This window comes from Mustela nivalis (genome assembly GCF_964662115.1).
Source record: "Mustela nivalis genome assembly, chromosome: 13".
Lineage (NCBI taxonomy): Eukaryota > Metazoa > Chordata > Mammalia > Carnivora > Mustelidae > Mustela > Mustela nivalis.
In genome coordinates this window covers 57,145,350-57,158,019 of record NC_139032.1, presented here as the reverse complement: position 1 = coordinate 57,158,019, position 12,670 = coordinate 57,145,350, and the positions used below count along the sequence as shown (strand labels likewise).

Here is a 12,670-nt window from a genome sequence, read left to right as displayed (position 1 = left end):
AAAATATAAAGACAAAGAGGGGGCACCTAGCGGGCTTACTCAGTAGAGCATGTGATCTTGGGGTCAAGAGTTCAAGCACCAACATCCAGTTACAGGAATTTCAAAAAAGAAAAAACAGAAAATATTAATTAAAAACATCTCAGAGCTGAGCCTTAGTTTGAAAGGATCCAGGAGGGCCTAACACAATGAACATGGCATGGCACACCATGAATAAAATTAAAATCCCAAAAGCTATGGTTGGGGGGAAGAAGGTGGAAGAACACAGAAAAGCAGAGGAATACCAGAAATCAGTAGAGCTTATACTTGAATAAAAAAGTTTAGGGGCACCTGGGTAGCACACCTGGTTAAGTGACCCACTCTTGGTTTCAACTCAGGTCCTAATTTTGGGCCATGAGACTGAGTCCCCGAGTCAAGCTCTGCGTTTAGCATGGACTCTACTTGAGAATCTCTCCCTTTCCCTCTACCCCTCCACCTCCTCTGCTCACTCTAAAATAAAGTTTTAAAAAATTTTTCTTAAAGATTTCATTTATTTATTTGACAGAAAGAGACACAGCAAGAAAGGGAACACGGGCAGGGGTAGTGGGAGAGGGAGAAGCAGGCTTCCCGCAGAGCAGGGAGCCAAATGTGGGGCTCAATCCCAGGACCCCGGGATCATGAACTGAGTTGAAGGCAGGTGCTTAACCCTCCACTCCAGGCGTACAGACACTTTTAGATATTCAAGGACTCAAAACTGACAGGTTAACCAGTATGTCTGGATGTGTCTGGGAAAATTACTAGGTCTTTGATGACTCTCTTGGAGCATCTGGATAAAACCAGCAACAAGTTCAAAGAAACTATGTAGGAGTGCCTGAGCCTGGCTGGCTCAGCTGGTAGGGTGTGCAGCTCTTGATCTCTGGTTGAGTTTGAACCTCACGTTAGGTGCAGAGATTACTTAAAAATCTTAAAAATTAAAATTAAAAAAAGGAAAGAAAGAAAAACTGCAAATCTTTTAAATGGAGTAGTTTATGAGGAAAAGGTGCAAAAAAATCACAATATAGTATTCAAACTTGGCAGTAAGTACTTACCTGATATATCATAATGTGAACAGCAACATTAATTTACCCAAAATTTGTGATCTAATTATGAAGGAGGCTATGGGAAGGAACTATAACAGGAAGTATAAAACTATATAAACTACATAAAACTATATAAACTTCCAACTATAACAGGAAATATAAAACCATCTAAAACTGATAAATATAGAAAAAGCAATACAAACACTTTATTTAGAAATACAGAGATAAATCCCAGCAGAAATAAAGAATTACTAGACTACAGGAACCAAAACTGGAGTTGGGGACAGAAGAGGCAGGGAGCCACTGTTTTTCAATATAAACCTTTTAAATCTGACTGGATTGGGCACCTGGCTGACTCAGTTGCAAAAGCATGCAACTCTTGATCTTGGGGTCATGAGTTCAAGCCCCACACTGGGTGCAGAGATTACTTAAATTATTAAAAATAAATGAGTCTGGATGGCTTAGTTGCCTAAACATCTGATTCTTGGTTTCAGCTTAGGTCATGACCTGAGGGTCATGAGATGGAGCCCTGTGTTGGGGTCCAGGCTCTGCACTAAGTGATGAATCTTCTCAAGATTCTTTCCTGTCCCACTTTCCCCACCCCCACCCTGCACCTCTCCCTGCTCATGTTCTCTGTCTCAAATAAAATCTTGACAAAAAATAAGAACAGGGGCACCTGGGTGGCTCGTGGGTTAAAGCCTCTGCCTTCCACTCAGGTCATGATTCCAGGGTGCTGGGATCAAGTCCCGAATCAGGCTCTCTGCTTGGCGGGGAGCCTGCTTCTCTGACTCTCTCTGCCTGCCTCTCTGCCTACTTGTGATCTCTGTCAAATAAATAAAATCTTTAAAAAAAAAAAATAAAATAAAATATAAAAAAAGAATCTAGAGATAAATGACTTCGAAGTATGAAAGCAATGGCAACAGAAAATAAACAGATTGAACACCTAAAAGCTAAGAGTCTGTATGTCAAAAATTATTTTAAATATACTTTCAAACCAAACTAGCACTACTGTAATGCTTATCGGCCAAAATTAGTAAATTCATAACTTGTAAGTGTAAGGGAAGAGCAGAAATATTTTGCTAAAGCAACTGGGGAAAAGTAAGGAATATATCCATATCTGGAGAAAAAGAACCCAATGGCAGACTAAGCCTAACCAATGAGCAAAGCAAGGTCCACAAAAGGCTGACATGCAGTGGGGAAAGACGAGCTAAGGCTTAGGTCAGGCAGTTCTGTGCTGGTCTCAGAAGAAGGGCACATTACAAGAGTCCTCTCTACATGATCCTATGGACTTCTCAACGTCTAAGTTTAGTTTATATAAACAGTAAAACGTGAAATCAGAATCTGAAAAGTAAGACCCAAACACTGGGTCTAAAACAGCCAACAAGAACTAAACTTTCCTCAGAGGTCCTACATAAAGGGTGTATTACACAGCCCAGTTGACCACCACTCTACTCCCCCCATCCTCAATTCACTAACTATCCTGAAGAGAAGCGCTTTGTTCACTGGGCAAGGTTCTCACTGTGGGCCTCAAAGACTCACTGAGATAGAGGACCAGGAGAAACCAGGCTTTGCTTCTTGCGGATAAGGGCCATGACTTCCTTAGAAAAACACCAGACAGTCAGCTTGGCTTGTCTGCCCCTCGAAGGCAGAAAGTTCCTAAACCAGCAAGAAGCAGACCTCCCCCCAACCCTGAAATGGACTGGCCCAAAAGAAACTCCACAATGAGGTGGGTCAAAGAGTGACAGGTGTTTTCGTTTGAGAACAACCTCTGCCATTAGTTCAAGAGCTTTGGTCTCTAAATGGTTACTATAATTTTAAAGGGGAATCTGAGGCTGAGGATCCCTTATCTTCCCCAGAGTGCTTTTAATTTCTCTAAAGCATACAATGAGTCATGAAGAGTATCCTACTGACCAGAAGGTATGAGGATGAAGCCCATTCCTAGGAGGTAACACCAGAGTGTTCTGCACTATCAAGTTTATTTGGGCCAAGGTTCACAGAAGTCTCTAAACAGCAGTGAGCTCTATGACAGTGGAAGCACTCACACACAGAGACAATCATTTACCATGAAATGCTATTGCTGGGACTTTGCACTTACTTTAAAGCAGGCCAAGGCTCATCTTTCTACCGGCTTATTACAGTCTCTGACAGATAGCCCACCAATGTGATCAGACTCCTCTCTCTGGCTCTAAACAGTCTCTTAATATGCTGTCATTTTTTAAAAATCTGAACTGGGGGCACGTGGGTGGCTCAGTTGGCTCCAGTCATATCTCGGGGTCCTGAGATTGAGTCACACATCAAGCTACACGCTCAGCGGAGGGGAGTCTGCTTGTCCCTATCCCCCTCTCTCTGTGCTTTCTTTCTCTCTCAAATAAATAAAAATATTTAAATAAACAAATAAATAAACTTTAAAAATCTGTGTGCTGGTATTGCAAAAGGTTCTTACACTTCTGTGATTTCTATTTTAGGATGGAATAATGTATCGTTTTGTGCTGCTGAAACTACACCAAGAATTAAGCCGGACAAATAAAGGAACCTTGCTGCACCTGCAACTTTTTTGTGCAACAAAATCAGATATTCTTCAGGGTCATAACGAGTTGCAACTTTTGTATCAATCCATCTTTCAACACTAATTCGAATTCCAACCTCTCCTTCTCCCTCTATTTTAGAAAACTGCACAATTCTTAGTAGTGAGCAAAAAAGAAACTGCAGGATTAAAATCTGTAGGTTTAGGGCACCTGGTGGCTCAGTGGGTTAAGCCTCTGCCTTTGGTTCGGATCATGATCTCAGGGTCCTGGGATCAAGCCCCATATCGAGCTCCCTGACCAGCGGGGAGTCTGCTTTCCCCCTCTCTCTGTCTGCCTCTCTGCCTAATTGTAATCCCTCCCTCTGCCAAATAAATATATATCTTTTAAAAATCTGTAGATTTAAGGGGCACCTGGGTGGCTCAGTGGGTTAAGCCGCTGCCTTCGGCTCAGGTCATGATCCCAGGGTCCTGGGATCGAGTCCCGCATCGGGCTCTCTGCTCAGCAGGGAGCCTGCTTCCCTCTCTCTCTCTCTCTGCCTGCCTCTCTGTCTACTGTGATCTCTCTCTGTCAAATAAATAAATAAAATCTTTAAAAAATAAATAAATAAAAATAAAAATCTGTAGATTTAAAAAGTGACATATTTCTACCTTTTGCTTGGACTTCTGATACAAATTTATCTCCCACTTACTAAGGCACCACATGGTCTGAAGAAACACAGGTAAATCACGGTAAACACATGGTAAATCATGAAGAACCAACCTTCAGGGCACAATGAGATGGAGAGAGGAAAGCAGGAAGAAGATATTATGAGGACTACCAAGCAATCTTCAAAAAATTAATAAAGCAGGAAAAAGTAAAAAGTTACAAAGAAAGCAAGCCTTTAAAAAAAGAGGTAAAGAGAAAAGAACAAAGTGATTAGGCAGAAAAACATCATTCATGCATGACATACATTATCTTTTTGAAGGAAAAACCAGAAAGATGCAGGTAGGAACAAGCAAACATAACCCAGGCTAGGCGCAAAGCTAACACTTCTTTGTCCTCAGACACATAACCAGAACAATATAAATAAGCAAGGTCAATATAGCCATGCCCCATCTTGCCCTACACCTTGAAAAGAACGTGAGGCAGCAACTGCTACACAGAATTTAGAAATCTTTAGAGCTCTAACTCAAGGGGATTTAAAAGGCTTACCGTGGGACCTGTATTTGGAGGTGACGATTCTTCTGTGCACACAGACAAGACAGAAAGGGAAGGCATCTGGGAGATCAGATCTGAGGGAGTCAGGGTTGGCACCTCTGTGCCACTGTCCAAGTTCAAAGCTGAAAGCCCAAGAGTATGATGCCCGTTGAGCTCACTGGCACTGCTTTGGGTGGAAGGCTTTAGGGAATTCCGGAAGGTGCCATTGCGGAGGCAGGATGTGCTATGGAAAGTGCTCGCCAGCTTGGCTGTCTTCTGACTGCTGTCATCACAGTCAAGTTTGGGGAAGGACAGTGATTTGATATTGCTTACTGCAGGAATGGGGGGGAGGGACACTTTAGAAGACAGAGACATCTTTTCACAGTTGCCTAACTGTGGTAAGGTTATAAAGCCATTGGGTTTGTGAAGAGGCTTGATATCCAAGGTTGCCCGCTCCAGGGATGCCAGGACCTCCTCATCCTGTAACACAGACCCAGAGCCTCCTCTGGGCAAGTTATTGTCTAATAACTGAGCCATAATGGGTCCAGTGGTTCCTACCAGAATGTTTCTCAGCTCTTCCTTCTCATCAATAGTTTTTAACTCCAGATTATCAAATGGGTCTTCTTCACACTCAAAGTCAGCAGGATTGAAATCTGCCTTTGTGTGGGGTGGGCTGAGAACTTTCTGTTTCGTGGCACTGCTGCTGACCCGAGTCGGGGTAAGGATGCTATTGTGCTGTAAGCTGGCAAGGATGGGGTTAATCGGAGGTGGCATTGTGGCTGTACTGTGAGTCTTGGAGAAGCTCATTTTGCTGTCACCCTCTGGGCCACTCTTAGAATTCACTTTAGCTTCTACTTCCTCAGCCTTGCGCTCTGCTTCCCTCTGGGCTTCTTGGATTTTCTTAATATCTTCAGCCCACTCAATAGTCTTCTTTTCCAAGGAGAAGTCATACTGTAAAGATATAACAAAGAAAGAACGTGTGAACCCAGGTGGCTGCTCCTCCCCAACTCAATTCCTCCAATGAATTCTTTCTCACACGAGCACAACAGAACCTGGCAAAGCAGCATTTAAGGTGTATGAGATGATCCCCAGTCAGGAAGACTAAGGCTTCCTAAGCGCCTTATGTAGTTTAATCAAACTACGCTCCCAGATTACTTCTAGAAATGAAGTAGAGAGAACTCTCATCACTTCTAATTCTACATTACCAGGCCAAAGGTACCCTGCCAACTACTTCCTTTGCTTCTCTTCCCTCAGGCCATTTCTCTTTCTAGAATTCTTCACTGGTGGCTAGGCAGATCTCCGCAACCACCTCTGAAGCTTTGCTGATGGCCTTGTTCCTTCCTTTGAACTCTTTCATAACGTCTGTTTTTATCAGGTGATGCCAAGCACAAGTGATCACAGATAGATTTAATCTTTAATTTTTCTTCTAAACACTTCTCCCAACAATCACAAGCCTCTTGCAGGCAACTACTGGGCTTCAGAGCCTCTTCAGGGTCTCCATTATCAAGCACAATGCCCTAGATAAAGCCTATGCTCCACAGTAACAATAGCCCCTAACATTTTAAGAAGCACTTAGGAGGAACCAAGCAACACTCTAAGCACTTTTTATGTATTAACTCTCTGGATCTTTTCAACAACCCTTTACAGTAAGAACTATTACCCTCAGTTTACAAGAGTCATGCCCGAGGTCATAAAGCTGGTATACGGTAGAACCTGATATAACCCAGGCAGTATGACTGCAGACAGATTCTATGTTCTTAAACCACCATCTATTAAATTATAATGAACAGACTGTACCCTAAACACAGAAAAACTGATTATTAAGATATCGAGACATATTTAAATTAGGATTTTACAGTGCAAATCGCATAAGGATTCACTTTATGGTTGGTTCTTTAACAGTACCGTCAAGTATATCTCAACTTATAAAAATTTCATTTGTACACTTGGGGTAAAAAAAACACAACTATTACAAAAAACAAAATTCAGGGGCGCCTGGGTGGCTCAGTGCATTAAAGCCTCTGCTTCCAGCTCAGGTCATGGTCTCAGGGTCCTGGGATCAGGCCCCATGTCGGGCTCCCTGCTCAGCAGGGAGCCTGCTTCCCTCTCTCTGCCTGTCTCTCTGACTACTTGTGATCTCTGTCAAAATAAATAAATAAAATATTTTAAAAATTTCACCTCAGAAAAAACAAAACTTTTGGTGTTCACTCTAAAGTCTCAGAACTAAACAATATCCAGGTGCACATTCAAGGCTGAAGAGACAAGACAGAGGGATGGATAGGAAACAGGCCTACATGCCCAGACAAGAGTTTCAGAGTACAAGAAACTCTGGTCATCCCCAAGCCTTTCAGCTTCAAACAACACAAGAGAAGCCTGGAAAGGCACACATCAAGAAGTTTATTTATCTGGGACGTCTGGGTGGCTCAGTTGTTGGGCGCTTGTCAGGTTGCAATCCCAGAGTCCTGGGGGCTCCTTGCTTGACGGGAGCCTGCTTCTCCCTCTACCAGCCACTCCCCCACTTGTGCTCACTTTTTCTCACAAATAAATAAATAAAATCTTTAAAAAGAAAAGCCGGGGCAGGGGGTATTTATTCCTGTGAGATGCCTGCTGGCTCAGCCTGTGAAGCATTCGACTCTTGATCTCAGGGTTGTGAGCTTAGGACCCACGATGAGCATGGAGCTTACTTAAAAAAAAAAAAAAACACCAACCTTTAAAAGAGAAGTTCTTCATGTATACCCCTGAGCCAGCTGCTGGGCCCCAGAAAGGCACCTGGGCAATCATGACACTTCCTTTCTACCACTAATGGGAGTGAAAAAACAGCACTGAACCAACCACTGCTTCTAACCAGGGAGGAAATTCAATTTTGCATCTGGCTTCTTCCACCATAAACAAGCTGTAACCAACTTCCACCACCTATAAACCTAGGTCCTTGGCATTTTACTCTCAAGAACTGGAAATTTCTTCACTTTTTTGTAAAACCTTTATTGCCTTTTATTTTTTAATTATGAAAGTAGTATATAATACTTGGAACACAGAAAAAAAAAAAGAACAAATATTAGAATGAAAAAATAAGAATGTGGTTTGAGTGTACAAATAAATAATAACCGCATCTAATATTTATGGAGTACCAAGAACCAGAGCAAATATTATAAAAGCATTATTTTATTTAATCTTACAACAAACTTAAAAGCTAATTATCCCCACTTTACAGATGAGGATATGGAGACCCAGAGGGTTTAAGTAATCTGCACAAAATTACACTTCTATTAAATGGCAATTCCAGCTCATGAATGAGTGTTACCAGATTCTACTCTAAATGATGACACTAAGGCCACCCCCTACTACTATGGCCACCACCACTACCGTATTCAATGAAAACTTTGTAGGCCCTAGGTGCAAGAATTATTTATGTGTTTTACTGGCTTACTTTGATGAATTTTTAACTGGAACCTGAAGTCTGCATTGTCATGCAAGGGCAAATATGACAAAGTTATAGGAAGCATCAAGTTATCCATCCGTCTAGAGCTCTAGGTCTGACCCTTCTGAGAAAAGAAAGGAGACCATCACCAATATCACAACCAAATTCCTCATGGAGACCCAGGAAGTCAAAGTTTAAAGGCACCATATGCGGTAAGAGAACAAAAATATTTCAACTGTTTCACACAGGAATGGAGCTCAAAAAGCCTCTTTTGGGGAGCCTGGGTGGCTCAGTGGGTTAAGCCTCTGCCTTTGGCTCAGGTCATGATCTCAGGGTCCTGGGATCGAGCCCCGCATCGGGCTCTCTGCTCAGCAGGGAGCCTGCTTCCTCCTCCCTCTCTCTCTGCCTGCCTCTCTGCCTACTCCTGATCTCTGTCTGTCAAATGAATAAATAAAATCTTTAAAAAAAAAATCCTCTTTTGTTATTAGTAGGTGCTACGAATACAGTGAGGACAGTACCATGCACTTATTAATGCTTTATGCTGATCAGAGAAATAGAAAATTCCCAGCAAAGCCTAAAACAGCAACAATTTGGGATTCAAAACAAGTTTTCTGGATTTATCAATGAGACAGTGAGTAATAAGAGAACTATTAAAAGAAAATGGTGTTTTTTTTAATCCTATTTTAACAGTAGTATCCTATACACAGAAAGTGGTTACTGACATTTGTTAGAGCCAATACAAAAGTCAACAAGCAGGATGCGGGGGTGACTCAGTTGGTAAGCATCTGCCTTCAGCTCAGGTCATGATCACAGGGTCCTGGGAGAGTCCTGCATCAGGCTCCTCACTCAGCGGGAAGCTTGCTTCTCCCTTTGCCTGCCACTCTCTGTTTGTGCACCCTCGAGCACTCTCTCTCTCCCTCTCACTCTCTCTCTCCCTCTGACAAATAAATAAAATCTTAAATAAGAAAAAAAATGTCACCAAACAGAACAATGTAAAACTTTCTATATATGGGAAATTGGGGTCTCTTCTGGCCCAATAAAGTCACCATACACAAAAGAGTTATTAATTCAGCTTTCAAAACTATATAAGATGTTCAACATCATTAGTAATTAAGGTAATACACATCAAACTGCAGTAAGAGATCATTATAAAACCCACATGGATACATATGATCAAAAAGATGGATAAGAAGAGTTGGCAAGGATATGGATAAACTGGAACCCTCATTGTACTGTGGGCAGGACTGTAAAATGGTACAGCCACTCTAGAAAACAGTACAGCTGTTTCCCAAAAGGTTAAACACAGTTACCCTAAAACAACCCAGCAGTTCCACTTATATACCCAAGAAATATGAAAGCACACATCCACACAAAAACCTATCACAAACATTCACACCAGCATTATTGATAATAAGCAAATAGTAAAAACATTATGCTAAGTGTAGTAAGTCAGTCACAAAACACTATCTATTGTATTAATCCATTTATATGACATGTCCAAAACAGGCATATCCATAGGGACAGAAAGTAGATTTACTAGTTGCCAGGGGCTGGGGGAAGAGGGAAATAAGGAGTGACTGCTAATGGACACTGCATTTCTTTTTGGGATAAGGACACTACTCTGGAATTACATACTGACGATGGCTATACACTTTGAATATACTAAAAAACACTTATGTGGACACCTAAAATGCTGAATTTCAAGATACGTGAATTATATGTCAATAAAGCTATTACTTTAAAAAATACAACTGAAACTCTCCCATTTGATTACCTACTGAATATACTGGAAAATAAATATTTCTTAGGGTAACATGGTGGTACCTCAGATAATCCCCCAGAAATAAAACTCCTTTGACAGAAAATTGTATTTTCTAAACTCTTAAAGTCATAGAAAGAAGTGTTTGATAGGTAACATACTTTCCTTTTTTCCCATCTAATTCTTTCTCTAAACTGCAAGCTGTTGAGGACAGTGATTAAGGTATTTATTTCTATCCCCAACCCTAGCAGAGCACCGCTCAAAAGTAGGCACTAAATAAATGTGCACTGAGGGAAGAAAGGAAGTCATAGAATATAAGGCTATTTGCTGCTTTCAAGAAGTAATTCTAAATTTTATATGTAACTGAACTTTAAAGATGAAAGGTTGATAAATAAGCTACTGAGATGGCATCTAAGCACATTCTAGAAGAATAAACAGATTTTAACAGGTAGACAGCTTTTAGTACAGTGAGAAAGAGGAAAACATTCAAGGTGGAGGTAACAGCTCATGAAAAAAAGCACAGTACTATAGGTCACATACACGGTATGTTCAATGAACTGGTAGTCACCTGGGACGTAAGAGATATGGAGATGATGAGCTAAGGTGATTTACCACAACCTTGTGTCTAAACTTGATTAAATAAGGACTGGTGAATCAGTGTAAGTTTTTGTTTTGTTTTGTTTTGTTTTGTTTTAACAGAGATATGACAACTGGAAACTTTAATTTAGAGATATTGTTCTAGAAACAATACGAAAAAAAATTTTTTAAAGTGCTGTAAGCAGAAGGGCCAATTAAAGAGGACTACTGCAGAAGTCCAGGTTAAAAAAAAAAAAAAAAAATCACAGAAGGATGAATTGGGTGGTAAAGGTGAGACACAACAGAGAGAAAAAGATTTCCTAATTTGAGTGACCAAGAAGATAATGAGGACATCAAAAGAGAGAAAGAAGTAAATGAGCAAGTCAGACAGGCAGTAGGGGTTTGTTCTGGACAAGGTACAGAAACCCAGGAATATACAGTCTAACAGATTGCAGATGATCTGTAATAAAAAAACATATGTAAGTGTGTACATATGTGTGTGTGTGTATGTGTGAGAGAGAGAGACAGAGACACAGAGAGAAAGACAATGTGAGCCAAGCAGTAATAGCTGCTATAAGACATACAAATAAGAGATAGGAGAATGGTTTTTATTCCTATTCACTATACATCAAAATCTTACTCTTTAAATTTTTAAATGCACTAAACTTTAACTAAAAATCACCACTTACCTGTACTTCTCTGACCACCTGCAAACAATCAGGCAAGGAGAAGCCAATAGGAAGACCAACTTTAGCTGGTGTTTTGAATTTGTCTCCTATCTTAAATGGGACATCATCAAGGTAACTGAAAGTCCCTACAATCAAAAATAAAGTAGAAAATATCAGCAAAGAACTTTATTATTTGTTCTGCTATTATCTTACATCTAGGATACAACATAAATTTATGCTATCCTAAAACTAGAAGTTAGAGACTTGCCGCTCTGACTGCTTACCTTCTCCTGACCTTAGACCTCTGTGGAGGAAATCCTGCTTGAGCCTACTTGATCTTACTAGGGTTTATTTTCAATTACATTTAGTATAAATGCCAAAGAACTCATAGAAGCCTAAAAGGCCTCTCCAAATCCCACTACACTAACTCACAGTAACTGCTCCTCAACCACGACAAGGTCAAACCCACCTCACAATTTCTGCAGTGGCTGCTCCTTCTATCTGAAATGTCCTTCCCTGAAATATTCACGTGACTTATTCCTTCGACTTCTTCAAGTCTTTGCTCAAATATCACTCTCTCAATGAAGCTTCCTATGACCACTCTATTCAAAACCACCTGACCCTCGTTGCAGTACTCCCATGTCACCACCTATCCTTTCGCCCACAGCACTTATTACCATCTAACATATTAAGGAATTCATTTTCAAATTATATTTACTGTCTGTCTGGCCCAATGGAATATAAGCTCCTTGCAGACAAGCAAATAAGTCTATTTTATTCACTGACGTACTGCCAAAACCTATACATATTAGGCACTTAATACTGATGAATTGACAGAACATCCACAAAAGAACCTCTTTGACTAGGAGTTCTCTATTTTAGAATCATTTCTAATTAATACAAAGAATTACTCTGCATTTTTTTATTTTTTAAAAGATTTTTATTTACTTATTTGACACAGAGAGAGAGATCACAAGTAGGCAGAGGCAGGCAAGGGGGGGAAGGTGTGTGCGGTGGGGAGAAGCAGGCTCCTTGCTGAGCAGAGATCCTGATGCGGGGCTTGATCCCAGGACCCTGAGATCATGACCTGGACCAAAGGCAGAGGCTTAACCCACTGAGACACCCAGGTGCCCCTACTCTGCATTTTTTAAACTATATTCTGCAGCAGATGTAGAAATATTCAAGAAGCATAGCACTTATGAAAAAAGGAAAACCAGGGGTGCTAGAGTGGCTGTCAGTTAAGGGTCTGCCCTCAGTTCAGGTCATGAACTCAGGGTCTCAGGATCAACTCTCACATCGGGCTTCCCTGCTTGGTGCGGAGTCGGCTTCTCGCTCTCCCTCTGCTCCTCCTCGCTGTTCATGGTCTCTCTTAAATAAGTAAATAAAAACAAACAAACAAACAAAACAGACAAGATTATGGGAATCAAAAAAGGATTAATCAGGAGATATAAACCACATACAGCTGAACTGCTCTAACTCCCTGAAGGCTAAAT

General features: G+C 40.9%; 2 protein-coding genes across 7 annotated transcripts in view; one reads left to right on the top strand and one right to left on the bottom strand.

Annotated features, from left to right (window-relative positions):
* Positions 1-4,196, top strand: part of KIF24 (kinesin family member 24) — a 92,083-nt gene extending 87,887 nt beyond the window's left edge. For both annotated transcript variants that reach the window (XM_082694575.1, XM_082694576.1), the window contains exon 14: positions 3,521-4,196. The gene's annotated coding sequence lies outside the window, so the exon portion shown is untranslated. The remainder of the gene's footprint in view (positions 1-3,520) is intronic.
* The window catches only part of UBAP1 (ubiquitin associated protein 1), a 61,425-nt gene that overhangs the window by 6,005 nt on the left and 42,750 nt on the right, over positions 1-12,670 (bottom strand). For 4 of the 5 annotated variants that reach the window (XM_082694612.1, XM_082694616.1, XM_082694615.1 and 1 more), the window contains 2 exons: positions 11,199-11,323; positions 4,772-5,707 (listed from right to left, as the gene is read on the bottom strand). In XM_082694612.1, the coding sequence (XP_082550738.1) occupies positions 4,772-5,707; positions 11,199-11,323 (1,061 nt within the window). The remainder of the gene's footprint in view (positions 1-4,771; positions 5,708-11,198; positions 11,324-12,670) is intronic. The other variant, XM_082694614.1, reaches the window with a different exon arrangement.